General features: G+C 32.2%; 1 protein-coding gene across 2 annotated transcripts in view; it reads right to left on the bottom strand.

Moving 5' to 3' along the window:
- LOC118180362 (angiogenic factor with G patch and FHA domains 1-like) overlaps positions 1-14,990 on the bottom strand; it is a 138,284-nt gene that overhangs the window by 89,314 nt on the left and 33,980 nt on the right. For both annotated transcript variants that reach the window (XM_085810412.1, XM_085810413.1), the window contains exons 11-12: positions 11,926-12,027; positions 2,360-2,507 (exon numbers count right to left, since the gene is read on the bottom strand). In XM_085810412.1, the coding sequence (XP_085666538.1) occupies positions 2,360-2,507; positions 11,926-12,027 (250 nt within the window). The remainder of the gene's footprint in view (positions 1-2,359; positions 2,508-11,925; positions 12,028-14,990) is intronic.

Genomic DNA, 14,990 nt, shown 5'->3' with positions numbered 1-14,990 from the left:
CCTTTTTCTATAAACACATACTTGAAGCAATATGGCTTATCTTTTCCAGTACTAAAAATGAATACTTTTCTTGTCTGAAAACATGTTTTAAATATTTTATAACTTTTTACTTCCTTGTACGAAGTAGAAAGGAAGTATTGTAACCGCGAAAAGTTTCAGGCACCATAATTCAACGAAAATATCTATTTTGACCGCTAACCCTCTGAGCATTATGGCCAGCTTTATCCAATCATGAGATTTTTTGTCATTTGTTATATATTAAGCTTATAATTTATGATATTTTGCTTTCTTTAATAATATAAATATCATCTTAATAAATGTAAGTTTATGAAAATAGAGCCTAAAGTAAGTAACTATACAAATTTAGCTTAATAAAGTGTCTTTGAATACAGGTCTTCATGACAGATCCAAAAAAACTCGTGCCGCTCAGAGGGTTAACGATGTTTTTGTGTGACATCTGAACATAAGGATAGAATAAAAGACTCTTTTTCTCCAAAAAAATTATAAAACTCCTTTAAAATGAATTCTGAAGAGAATGTTTTGTGGTGTTTGTACGTACATACGTATGTATTTCGCATAACTCCAAAACGAGTAGCCTCAGAACGTTGAAATTTTGCATATAGGACTGCTATAACATGTAGATGTGCATCTAGTATTTTGGTTGCAATCGGCCGCACCAAACATATATAAATATATTTATATATATACACTGTTACCCGGTTCAGTGGTCTCAGTTTCTTTAATGTTATATGTTTGTAAATTGTGCATTTTTTTGCTTTAAAAATGTTTGAATTATGCTGTTCTTATCTTCTGGTTAAGATTTTTTTGTGCCTTTAGGAAATCTGCAAGCAATATTTGTAGAATTATCAATAATTTAAAAGCTGTTTAAGTGCAGCTAAGCTTAATTTTTAAATAACATGGCGGACATATTTGTTTACATTTGAAACAGCAGAATAGTAAATTTGTTGCCAATCTAGAGAGACTAAGCTTTGCAACAACAAAGATAACACCTTCATTTATTATTGCTAATTAAATCATGCTTAATCCTTTCTGGAATTTTTCAAGGAAATAAGTGTTTAAGATTTACTTCAAAATTTTTAATATAGATATTTTGACTTTTTATGCATTTTTGCCTTGTCGCAAGTGAGAACTGAATTAATTGAATGAGAAATACTGAATCGTCTGTGAAAAACTGTTTCTTTTTTGTTTTGTTTGCTTAATTTCTTTTATACATTATTCTAGATTTATTATAGTATTTGACTAGAACATGTAGCAATGATTAGATAATTCTTCAAATGATATAACTTTTGTGCATTCTGAATTATAATATGAACGAAATATAACGCTGTTAAGTGAACCTACCGCCAGAGTGTCGCTATGGTAAACAAATATAGTGAATTTTAAAGAGTGCATTTATTCTATTGTGATTTATGTGCTATCAACGAAGTAGATTTAATTAAATCCAATAAGTTTAAATGAAATGCAAGGGGGAGAACGTATAATTTAATATTCCATGCAAAGAAGTCATGTGGTGTACACATCAGATTTTTATACTTTGAGATAAATGTACAAAATCCCAAATTGCTAGCTAAAGGAATCTAAAACATGCTAGAGCACTCAAAGAATGATTAAACTTTCCTGGATATTTGGAATACAGCATTAAAGTTTTTAAGATACAAGAAGTATTAAATAAAAAATTTCGAGTCTTGAAAGAAGTACGATACAAGGGGGAAAGAAATAATTTTTATTACAAAACTTTTTACCTCTTCTTAGTATGTTTTAGAAATTGTTTTGTTGCCTATCAGGGAATATGAGAAAGTATACAGGAAACAGGATTAAAAAAATCTACTCAAAGTGTCTCTCCCTTCTAACCATAGCTAAACATAATTTTCAAAACTAATAGAACAAACTTCAAACACGAAACCAAGCATTATTTCATCCTAGAATGTATAATCCTATTTGCACAATTATTCTATAACCTTATTTTCACCGAGATGTAAATGTCACTTTCCATGCAATATTCATGGCTAAAGTATCAGGCTCAAGGTTCATGCACCACCATTAGTAACTTGGAATGGACAGGTATGTGAGCAAGGAGAAGGTGGATACATCACCGGTATTTGTGTCTAAAAGGAAGATGTGTAGAAAAATGAAAAGCATCCTGAAGTGTCTACACACTTAACATGTTCCACCACTCTTTCAAAGTTTGTTCCATTAACTTTAAAATACCCTGTTTATTTTTAACATCATCACATAAAACTAAGCCTTTTCAAATGAAAATGCAGCAGACACATTGGGTAGATGCTAGAAGAAGCACATGAATTAAAACTGCATAGACATTTAAAAAGTATTGCATTACCTTGAGCAGAAATTTCAGCTAAAACTTGACCAGGCTCGCATTCATTACAAGTTTCAAAACCGACATGTATATGAAGCAAGAATCTGCAGGAACCTAAAGCTAATATATCTCCATGGGTTAATATATGGGGTTCACTTTTTTCTTTAGACTGAAAAACAAACTTGTCATTAATGAAACAACAATTCAATTGGATAAAAACATTAAACAGTGCTAAATTTTATTAACTATTATTATAAATAATTTCTATTCATTCTTCGTCCAATTAATTTTTGCTCTGTCTAAATTACTTAAATTATTTTTTCCACCAGCTTTTCACTGTGGCTTTACCAAGTGATTTAAATTAGAAATAGAATGAATTACTATACAATTTCAAATAGTCCCCAATTTAAAAAGATACCCAAAATGAATTAAACAATTGCATTGGTTACAAATGAGCCAGTAAATGAGGGGGGAACTGAAATTGATTGTATCATTCAAAATTTATGCCAATATATGATTGGTTTTTAGCCTTACTTTAAATTTTACATTTTTTAAGCCAAAAATGAATTTTCCTAATGTAGCAGCAAAGAAAATGATCAGTAATCAAATGCAAAATGCTCATTTTATTTTGGGGGGGGAGGTAATGAGGGAAGATTAAAATGTTAACACACAACAATTTTTTCTCTTTCAGAAGAGCAAATAACAAGCTGTCACATCAACGACGGGCTTTGTGGGTCAATAGTCACCCATGCAAAAAATAGAGATGAACAGCAAAACAGCAGAAAACTGTTACATTTATTAGCATCATCTATAACTGAAAAGCAATGATCTGCAGCCCATTACCTGAAACCTATGCAAATATGAATTGCATAAAATTCACGCACACTTTTTTTCTACAAAAAACAAACAAACTGCAAACTTACTGCAAAACAAACTTATGATGTAAGTACAAAATTTAATGCTGTATACAAAAACAGCAAAGCAAACCAGCTTGAGCAAAGGTTCAAAAGCATAAATTCAATATGAGCTACTAGACACAACATGCATCATTTATGCACCTAGTATAAAATTTTCTTCTGAGCTAAAGATGATGAAATAGCCCATCAAGAAAATTATGGTGATTTTATTTGTGTTGCATTATTGAAAAATTTAAGGAGTCTTACTATTATAAGTGTGACAAAGATATCTGGTATCCCTCAGAGCATGGTATTTACCTGTGTGAGTAACCTTTATGATTCATGTAGTTCTGTAAAAGAAAAACACATATTATTCTCTAAAAATATCCCTGTTGAAAGCCATGATCTATTTTGATTGCCCTAGGGCAGAAGTTCCCAACAGGGTTGGTATTGATCCTTGAGGATCAGGGTCGACTATCAACAAAATCAAGTTCCCATTGATTAAAAAAATAATGATGAAATTGATAACTACTTCTTTACTTCATAGCTGTATTACATAGTAAGAAAGAAATATATGTATAAGGAAATAGGAAGAAAGTAAGGAAGGAAGAAATTAAATATAAGGGGGAAAATGCACTAAAATTATTTAATATTTAAAAAAATCAGTATTTATTAAATATATAAATATTTATGCAATATTTATGCAATAAATACACTATAAAAAAGTAAAACATGGGAACAAAAGAAAACAGAATTAAAAATATGAGTAACACAAAACTAGAATTGAAAATAAGAAATAGATTGAATATTTCTAAACGAGGTGATTTAAAAACTAAATTAAATATTTTTATGTCAGTTATTAAAACAGCACAGGTAATTAATTGATCACACAATCCAGTTCCGAATATCAACAAAATTATGATTGCAGTGACATTAATAAAGCAGAATTCTTTATTAAGCAGAAAATATTTCAGTTTTCTTTTCACTATTACCAGGGAAAATAAAATAGGAACATGGCAAGGTGGTCCTTTTGAATTTTTACAGTTTTTATTCTAAAATACAATCACCAACTTTCCTCACAATTGTTTAAGTTCTGTTAGTCATTGAAAGAGCTTTCTAAATAAAAGTCATGAGTATTTATGAACTATAAATGTTTATTTCATACTTAAGAAATTTTTCTGTACTAACAATATTCTATGATGTCATCAATAGTTTTGCAAGCAAAAAAACACGCAAAATTACAACAATTTTAAAATGTTTCTTCAAAATATACAGAGAGTCCAAATTTACTTCTCTATACGTAATTTTGACTTTTTTTAGCTATTTGTCAAAAAAAAAAAAAAAAAAAAAAAAAAGTCAAAATCAGGGATTGGCCCAGATGACAAAATAAAGGGCTGTCCCAAGTGACAAAATCTCTACATACACCACAGAACTAGTCTTCCAGATGTATCAACAGGATCTTCAACTGAATACTTTTAGAAACTTTGCAAAGGAAACTCCAGAAGCTTTAATTTTATATTGGGTTTTTCTCTCAGTTAATAACTTAACAGCTTAAGCATTCTCCAGTGACTGACACAAGAGTTGCATGAAAACTGTATACAATATTTTCCCCATATATTTTCTGAGAGAAGGTGATATTTATTGGTTTCATCAACTGACACCATCCATTGTAATATAAGTAGCAACATACAAATACTTACTTTCACAGGATTTTAACTAGGACATAACCATTACTAATAAATTGTTGCAAGCGTTATGCAAAAGTTCATTAATGACCTGTTTCTGGGAATTATTTAACATATGCTATATCGCTAATCTTAATACTGAGATGACATCTCTTATACCAACATGTAAAGAGAGTTAGTTCACTGATTTCATCTTTACATTCTTCAGTATTACATGATGTGCTTATACAGGGTTCGTACACATTTCCTTACATGAAAATTAAGGACTTTTAAGGGCCATCAAAGAAAAAATTAAGGACCTATCAGCAAACAAAAAAACAAATAGAATAGAGCAATTATCCATACAACCGACTTCATCCTTGTAATTTCACTTTAAGAAACTAACAGAAGTGTGTATTATGCACTATTATTAAATTCACTTTAATACTTACCATAAAACAATTTTGAAAATTAAACTAACTCCCTACAAGTTATGAAGTAGATAACATTAAATTAGGAACATAATTTCTTTAAAAACATGTATAAGTGTAATTTACACTAATAACAGTTACTATTTTAGAGATTTACATGATTATTATTAACTTATTTGATATTTATTTAAACACAGTCAACTACTATTATAATCACAATGTAAGAATATTTTGCAGATTAAAATAACTGATTTGTAAACATGTAGGGTTTATATTTATTTTAACTAACATTTATTTTAAGTTTAAAGTATCTTTCCTGTCAAGCCTTGGAACTGCCAATGCCAGAATATGTAAATTTGAGTAGAACGCGCAAGGATTCAAATTATCAGCGGAAGTATTCTGATTTAAACAGAAGGAAACAAGTTCGGTGTGGGAGATTCTCTTACTTAGCGAGCGCGGAGGTAGTTAGCGAGAATTGAAGAACCCCGCGTTGCGGCCTATGTGCTTGGCGGGAAGTAGTGGTCATCGTTCCAGTGAGCTTCAAGTCTGCTGAATTAGCAGCGGTATTGTAAAACGTGGTGAGTTAGTTATTTTAGAGAGCCTCGTAGTTAGAATCTTGTCTTTATTTTCTTTTCAGGTTATTATTTTTATTTGACTGCCAAGTTGGCACCGTCTGTAAGCGTCAAGAGAGCGCAATTGTAATTTATTACGTTGAATAAAAAGGGACTTAAACCCTTCACAAGCTTCTATCTTTTATACAAGTTTTCACAGTCACCTCTTGGTTGCGTGCAAGTTGGAGGCGTGCAACGTTATAAACATACAATTTATTTCCTTGGTTTTTTGAAAGATACTAGAATAATAAACTGTACAATAAAAGATACAAAACATTTGTGCTTTTTTTAAATCTGAAATCTTTTCAGCTATTTTAACATCTAATTTATTTATGTCTATTTCCTTTTCTTTAACTATTCTTCTAAGTTCATTTGCTTTGATAAACAAATCAATGTTCATGCTGGTCTCAGCTTCATCTGCTAAAGCATCTACTTCTTCATTAATATCTTTAATGTCCCTTTGAAGAAATTTTTTCTTCTGCTTCATATAATCAATTTCTTCCTCAAATATTTCTTTTCCTCTTTGAATTTTCAGATTTAGTTAAAGATTTTTGTTCTTCTAAATACTGCATATATTTAGACCTTGCAGAAGCTGCTGCTGATCTCATTTCTTTATTAATTTTGATATTAAGAACAACTCCAGAAAATTTTATGTAATCAAATACTGTGCATTGAAAAATGTATGATGAGTCACTTAAATTTTCAATTTCAATTGCTTTATTTACAGAGAAGCCCCTTTCCACAGAGGCCTGTCCATGTGACAAGATAAGAATCATTTTCACTATTTTCCATACTTTTGAATAGTGAAAATCATGAAAATAAGAAGTGAGAAATGTGTCAAGAAAAAGATTTTGAGGATCAAAAGTAGAAAATTCATGTAAATTTGTCTTAACTACTTTGTCTAGAAACTCTCCAAATTGCAGCAGAATTTCATTCCAATCATCTTGTAAAACACGTTTATTCTGCATTAATACAGTTAGAACTATTTTCATTTTGTTCTGGGCTTTTTCTGGACTTTTAACCATCAATCGCGGGTCTATACAAGATGCATTTCGAATAAGAGAATAATTTATTGGACATTTAGACATTAAGTGTTGTACTATTGTTAAGACACATTGTTGACCTTGTTTCAATGCAAAACTTTCAGCTTGTGAAATGTCCTTCTTGCGGCATTTATCATTCATTAAATGCTCAGCAATGAATCCCAAATGAACTTTACTTTTATCATTATAACAATTTGGATCATTAAAATTAAATTTATAAAGATTTTCTGCTTTAGTTATTTTTGAATATTCTAGTTTCAAAATTTTAAAGTGCTGAAGGCAATCATTTACAAGTTTTAAGATATCTTCAGCAAAAAAGGGAATAAGTGGTTTATCACTTTGATAATATTCAAGGAAAGGCAATAATATTTTCGACAGAGAGAGAGATAAAAATTTAATTTTATAAGAAATGTTTTATCTTTAGTTGCCTCCAAAATATTTCAGAAGGATTTCGATGAATTTTTTTTAAACTTCCCCATTTCAACTTCTTTAATGTACAGTAGCAAGTCATCCCATATTTCAATGGCTCTTTCAACTGCTGGGACATTTTGCAACCATCGGTAAAAGCAGAACTTCACAGGTAGCTTTTTTAAGCCAGATATACTTAAAAAATCTTCATGTCTTGCAGGAGAATCTTTAAAAATCCAATATAAGGAGGATAAGAATGATGGAATGTCCCAGCCAGTGGATGACATCCTATGCTTGAAAGCATTGTTAAGAATGTGTAAATCACATGTCCCTAATGTCAAACATTGAATGTTATATTCCTTTGTCAAGTCCTGTTGCAATAAATCATAAAATTTCCAGTTTACTGCAGGACCATCAATCGATATTTGTAAGAGTTTTGACAAGTCTAGTTTTTCAACACATTCATAAAATTTGGATAAAATAATTTCACTTTTTGCATACCCTATTAAATGCAGAAGTAAGGTACTGATTTCTGACCTTATTTTCGTGATGCCAGTACCTCACATAAATATCTAGTTGCTTCTTTTGATTTGTCAGATTAAGAGTCAGGAGAGTAAAAAACTCAGCATTTTTACAATGCTTTAGTAACAAAGTTTTAAAATAAGGGCCAAGACCAAAATAACAGATATAAGCACATTTCTTTTCACCACATGAAAACTATTTTGCAATGGAACTATCTGGGAACATTTTAGTGAATAAAGGCCCAATATCATCGCACGATTTAAAAGGATAGTGGCTTTTGATGCACTTAAAAGCCCACAATATTTCTGCATCTGTAACTTCAGATTTGAAAAGAAAAGAATTAATTTTATTATTTTCTACACTTATTGATGTTGAATTAGCAGTTACATCTTTTCCTGAAGTAGATGGTTCTTCTAACTTGACAAAATTCACGATACTGTTAGAAGAAACTCTGCAGTTGAGAAGGGAAAGATGTTTTGCAGCTAAAAGGGGCATTACATGCAAGGCATTAGTAAAATTAAGTATCGCATATATATATAATGTATATATATATATATATAATAAGAAATGTATACTGAAAATATACATTTTTTAATATATATATATATATACAGTACAAATTCCGAGATCCGGACATCCAATATCTGGAATGATCTAAAGTCCTGACCTCAAAGCCACCACCAACCAATTTTTTAAGGCTTTTTTGGAGGGAAGGGGTATGCTTTATGCATGGGCATTAGATTTTTTTCCTCATCATAAAAAAACATGTCGGAAATCCCGATTCTTAATCTCAGTTTGGCGCTAAATAAAATATCTCATTATTGAAGAAATAATTATTTTAACATAAATTTGTGTGATTAGTAACTTGACTCCATAGCTGCGTATCTGCTTGGCATAATCTCAAACCGAAACATTTGTTAATTTTACATTAACTAATATTTTATATCCTTGATGCCGAAATCGCGAATCATTATTTATTGTATTTTGCTTTCATCACCGCATGTTTATCAACGGATGACCACTTGAGTGATGACTCATGCAGCGACACCAAATAACAGAGTATTATCCGATTACAGATTTAAGTTTAATGCGCTAAAATGTTAACAAGGGGAGATTTAACAGAAATTTCTTTCCTTATGCTGAAAATAGATTTTGTTAATGATACTCAAAGGACAAACGATTATACTTAGTGCTATTTGAATTAAGAATAACTGATTTGTTATTCACATAAAGCCAGAACCAGCGCCAAAGCTCGCATGGCCGCACCAGGCGGCAGAATTTAGGGAAGTTAAACAGAAGTTTTTCATTGCAATGACAACGCCCCAATCATCAATCAATTAACGGAGGGCGAAATCTGTGGTTCTAAATCCAGCTACCAATAGTGAAGAAAGTAACATAGAGGTTACTGAACGAGAAAAAATTTTGATTGACAAGTTATTCGGAATTCTCAACACAGCAATTACAGGACTTGAACAATGGAACTTAATAACTCAACAAGAAATTATATGTCTATAGTATTAGTCTAAAGTATCAGCAGAGAAAACAAATCAAACAACTCACATTGAAAGAAATGTTTAATAAAGTAAACATATAAATATTAAGCTCTTTTCTTTTGTAAATTTTGATACCCTTTAAATCATAAATGCTTCATTATTTCATACATCACGATTTCATATTTTCAATTTTATAATTTCTACGTGCCATCTTAGTAGATTTAAAATGATCTAATATCCGGAAAAATCTCAAATCTGGTATCGCCGAAGTTCCGACCTCGGACTTTGTACTGTATAAATATATATATATATATATATACGGAATGTATATTTTCAGTTAAACTTCTACCCAATAACGTTTTAGTAATTCATGAAAGTTAATTTTGCGTCTAGTTAATTCAGGAAAATTAGTTTCAATTAGTTGTTTTCAGCTTTAAAAATACTAAAAAATTTTTAATTAGTTAGTTGTTTTCAACTAATAATTGTATTGCCATTAGCAAAAATAATGCATTACTATCAACAGCACAGGATTAAACCAAATACTTAAATGTCTATTGAAGCTTCAAAACGTATTTCCGAACTTCACTTTTTCTCGGCTAACGTTATCGAATTTGCCCTTGGCGACCTAAAATCGAAATGGAGCCAACAGATTTCCCGCGAAATCGATAACAGACCCTCTGCAGAAATAAACTCATAATCCCGATATCCCATACATATAGTATGTGAAAAAGAGAATAAACTCCATAGAAGGTGATAAAAAATTAATTTATGGCTTAATTGAAACAAACACAGAAATTAAGCTAAGCAAAACCGTGTAAAAACAAATTGAAATGATAAAACGAAACTTAATTTTCATGTGAATTTTCAGCGCTGACTCTCCCATTATAGAAATTTCAATTTGTTTCAAACAAAGACCACATTTAGCTTTATAAGGATTGTCATCCATCAATATCCAGTCTTTGTAGTCAGCTTGATGATGCCACAGTTTATTGAAAATGCACTTTCCAGCCATCTCGTTCCTATTGGCGTCGAAAGGGTTGTGGCCTTCCAGGTTGGAATTGCTCTAATTTTGGCAAATATTTTCAGAATCCCGCCCCCCTTTTTTTTTCTCGAGCACCTTCATCATCACTTTCGCCTCTTAAAGAACTTCCGGCTTCATGCTTTCGTCACAATCTGCCTAAATTTATGAATAACACCTGTTTCGAAAGATTGGATGAATAGCCAATCAGACACCGATACTTTCGTTCGGGTAGCTAATTGTGTGTTTTTTTTTTTTTTTTTTTTTTTTATCGTTTGCAATGCAAACCCGCCAGCCAACAGATTGGTTAAGAGTGCAATTTTAATTCCATGTTCATGAGAAATCGCAATTCACACATAAAATGGCAATCATTAGAAATGATAAGAAATGTCAAATGAGCAAAATTAAGGACCGTTTATTCATTTTGGCCAAAATTTAGGACTTTTAAGGACCAAAAATCATTTTTGAAAAAATTAAGGACTTTTAAGGACCGTATGAACCCTGTTATATTTGTTTCACAAAGTCACTGCTCCTGTCTGAGGAAGAAGGGCCCATTATCATCATCATTATAAGGGCACAGCCCTGATCCTCCTAGCTGGTACAAGCTGGCCGTATGGATAAAAAATGGGACTGACCGGGGGGGGGGGAAGGAACCAAAATCTGAGTCTCAGTGCCAAATTCCGTTCGTATTTGTCAACTGAGTTGTTAAAATCTGCACCAAACTAAAAAGTTGCTTTACTGCCTAATTTTAAAGGGTCTAATAAAATAAAAACCAAGTGTTTGCTGATTTAATTTTTGACTCAATATATTGTCTCTTATGGCAGGATATAATGTCAAGGGATTAGAAAATGTAGGTGGGACAATTGTAACTGGTAAATGCTATGATATCAAAGTTATCTTTGCTTATGTTTATCTGTTCTGATATACCACTTGCCCTGAATTTCTATTTATGGATAATAACATCTCCCTCCCCACAGTATTGTGTGTGGGGGATGGAAGCAAGATGGAAAGTAAAAATACTCAACGGATGGATCAGCCTGTATAGTTCTCAGTTCGAAAAAGCATCCTATAAAGTATATCTGGAATTCAAATACTTTTTGGCATATCAGAACCTACTAAAAATATTCTTCAGCTGAAAATGACGCCTGCACAGCAATGATACACTGCAGTAACACATCATTTCTTAGTATCACATGAAAAATGTGGTGCATCACTCATACAGCATTAAGGGTGATCACATTTTGGACAAAGGGCAGTTTTTTTGCTTCATAATGTCTTTGGCAGTGATATAATTTTACTATATCAGCCAGAGTAATGCAGCCATTTTTAACATATTTAACTAGAACATATATTGTTAATGACATTTCCCTGATCATTTCAATCTATCATATGATTCATAGGATTGAAATTCTCAGGCCACTTCCATGAAAAGACACAGGTAAAAAAGCACTTTTTCACATTTATGCATTAATATAAACAACGAATACATTTAAAATATTACCTTGGAAAGTCTCACATCATTTATAAAAGTGCCATTTTGACTTCCTAAATCTTCAATGCTGTATTTACAAAGTTCATTACTGTATTTTATCTCTGCATGAGCCTAAACATATACAAAATACATAATATGATCCAAAATATTATAAACTTGAGATTTAAAAGCATGAAATGCAAATACACAGTTACATAATAAAATGCCAACATCTTGATCACTACAATGAAAGTTAAGAACATAATTTTTTAACATAATATTCCCTCTTCCTTCAGTACTTAACAGTACCATTAGAGAATAATAAAACACAAAAAATTAGAAAACTCCTATCCTCCTAGCATGAGAATATTGAGTAAGTGGCAAAAACATCTTCTTGTTCTCTTTCCCCTGAACATTATTTTATTTCATTCTACAAATTATGTTTTTCATTGCTAGATTTGGCTTGTAAGTTAAAATTTCAATACAGCAAGTGTGACATGGAAATAGCATTAAATTCAAAAGCAATACAAGAATAAATAAAAATTTTTTATCATGATTATTAGATACATTTTCCCAAACTTGTTCTTGAAACTACTTGCGTGATACATAAAAACTAAACCCGAAACATTCTACTTATGCTGAAGTCAGCAATGATAGTATAAAATAAAATGTAGGATGCTTAAAATATAACCTTAATAAATAAAACAAATGTTTTATTCATGGTGGAAAGTAGAATTCATATATATGAGGGATAAGAAATTAAAAATGTGTAGTGGAATTATTAAAGAAGTACAATCAACTCTTAACTAACCAGATGCAGATTAACTGGACACTGTCTGAAAAAAGTTAAATTTGTTTATTGTAGAATGATGGAAAAATTTCTATCACAAATTAATGGTGCAAAACAAAACCATCTGTTACGTAATGTCTTCAATAAACTTCGGAAGATATCCACGAGACAGTTTTATGAATAACTTTATTGAATGAACACGAGACTATTAATGTTTTAATGACGCGAGTTTTAAGTATCCTTTTTTTGTGGATGGCATCAGTTTTCAGCAACAGCACGCACGTTCTGATCCGTGTTTGCTTAGTGATAGAAGTGTTCTAAGAATTTAATGTTGATATGAATTGAATTGAATTATATTGTATTTTGTGTTCTGTTTATTGAATAATGTCCTAGTTCCTGCTTTACTTCAAAGAAACTATGAAAATGCTGATGTCGAGTATGAATAAAAGTGTTTATTCGTCAAGAAGCATGTGCAGAATTCAAGTAGATAAAATTTATTTCTTTTTCTATAAATATTGAAATTGTAAACAGATATTCTAATAGTAGACTCACTGTGTCTAATTATTATTAAGGTTTATATACGTATATTAAGAACCTGTGCAGAACAACCGTTGAAGGGTAGTCTCGATGTAGTTCTGATATTTTTTGGTATTTTCGTTACCAGTAGCGTCCGCGACAGAATGCGGTGAGGTTCCTGTTATAATTATTTTGTTGAATGGTATTTTGTGAAGTAAAGCAAGCTGGTTTAATTTATAGTTTTATTATGAATCCTTTAACTGCAAAACGCAGAGGATTGCGTTCTTCCTTTACCAAGACTGTTAATGTTTTGAAAAGCGAATTTGGACGAAATTTTCAACAGGTATAATTAAAGATAAATTTACAAAGTTGCAAATGTTACAGAAAGATATTGAGGAACTTAACGAGAAGATTTTGAATGGACTTACTGAAGGCTCGATGACATCGCCTTCTTCCTTATCTTTTAACAGTGTTCGCACCTCTTCCTGTTTAGCAAAAGGTAGACGTCTTGGATGTTGCTTGATCGGGGGATGATCGCCAGTATCTATTCTATGTTGTGTCAAATTAGTTCGACCCATGTCAGAAGACGAGCGGGAGAAAACAACTTGAAGATCTTTAATGACGCGATCAGCAGCATTCTTCTCTTCATCGTTTAATTGCACATTCTGAAGTAACTCTGATGTAATGCTTTCTGAAGACACGGATTCTTGGATGTTACTCTTTCTTTCAACGGTGGTTACTGGAGTACATGCTGCAACCACTTCACCTTTCTTAATAATTCCCACCTTCTCAGTTACATTGGCAACTCTCACCGGGATAACCGTTCTGGATAGGTCGACGAGTGTTGAGGCTACTAGTACTCCTTTTGGGCTATTACAGTTATCGGGATATTCTATGATGCCGTAGCGGAAATTTCTGTTTTCGGCTATGGATCCAGGAAGTAAAATTTCTGTTCTTGCCGGTATTGTGATATTGTCTTGTACTATGATTTTATGGACAGATTTAACTTTTACATCATTAACTCCAAACAACGCTATGTCCTCAGATGTAGAATGCAATTCGTTATTTCTAAAGTCCAAGGAAAAATTGTATTTCCTTAGAAAGTCCAATCCGAGTATGCAAGAATCAGTGATCTCTGCTACATATGTCGTGTGATGGCAAGCGGCACTTCCAAACGTGATGTTGACATTTACTTTTCCATCGATGTCAATCTTCCTACCGGACACAGTCTGTAGGGTAACGCAGGGCGGCGTCCAGATAAGTTTGCTTTCCAGTTGCTGAGCCAAATCTTTTCGGATGATGGTAACGTTGGCTCCTGTATCTATAGTCATATTGCAGGGAACTCCATTAATATGTCCTATTATGAAAAGTCTATTACTGCCGCCTCTCACTGCAGAAATCTGAAGCGCTTTAAACTGGGGCTTTTCATTATCTGCGACCTCCGCCCCGCGAGATGGCCACTAATTAGTTTCCCTGCTGTTTCTTAGGAACGGTCTTAACATCCGTACCCTGGGGTGTTCTGCAGTTTCGTCATATGTGTCCTTCAGCACCGCAGTTCCAGCACTTAACGGTCGGTTTCTTATCACCAATATTCCGTCTCAAGGCATTCAGTTGTCTATTTAAATCGTCTAGACGAGCAGTGACTTGATCCCCTGGCTCCTGGACTTGAGCAGCTCTGACTGGGTGGCGGTCTCGACGAGTGGCTTGCTGGGCTGCCTTGAATTTCATGGCGTACACTAGAGCCCTTTTTAAATCTTTTACATCCGCCATTCGTAGAGCTTTCTGTATT

This window comes from Stegodyphus dumicola, chromosome 2 (genome assembly GCF_044657685.1).
Source record: "Stegodyphus dumicola isolate Sdum_Otavi_A_Nest chromosome 2, ASM4465768v1".
Classification (NCBI taxonomy): Eukaryota; Metazoa; Arthropoda; class Arachnida; order Araneae; family Eresidae; genus Stegodyphus; species Stegodyphus dumicola.
This window is presented reverse-complemented; position numbering and strand designations above follow the sequence as displayed.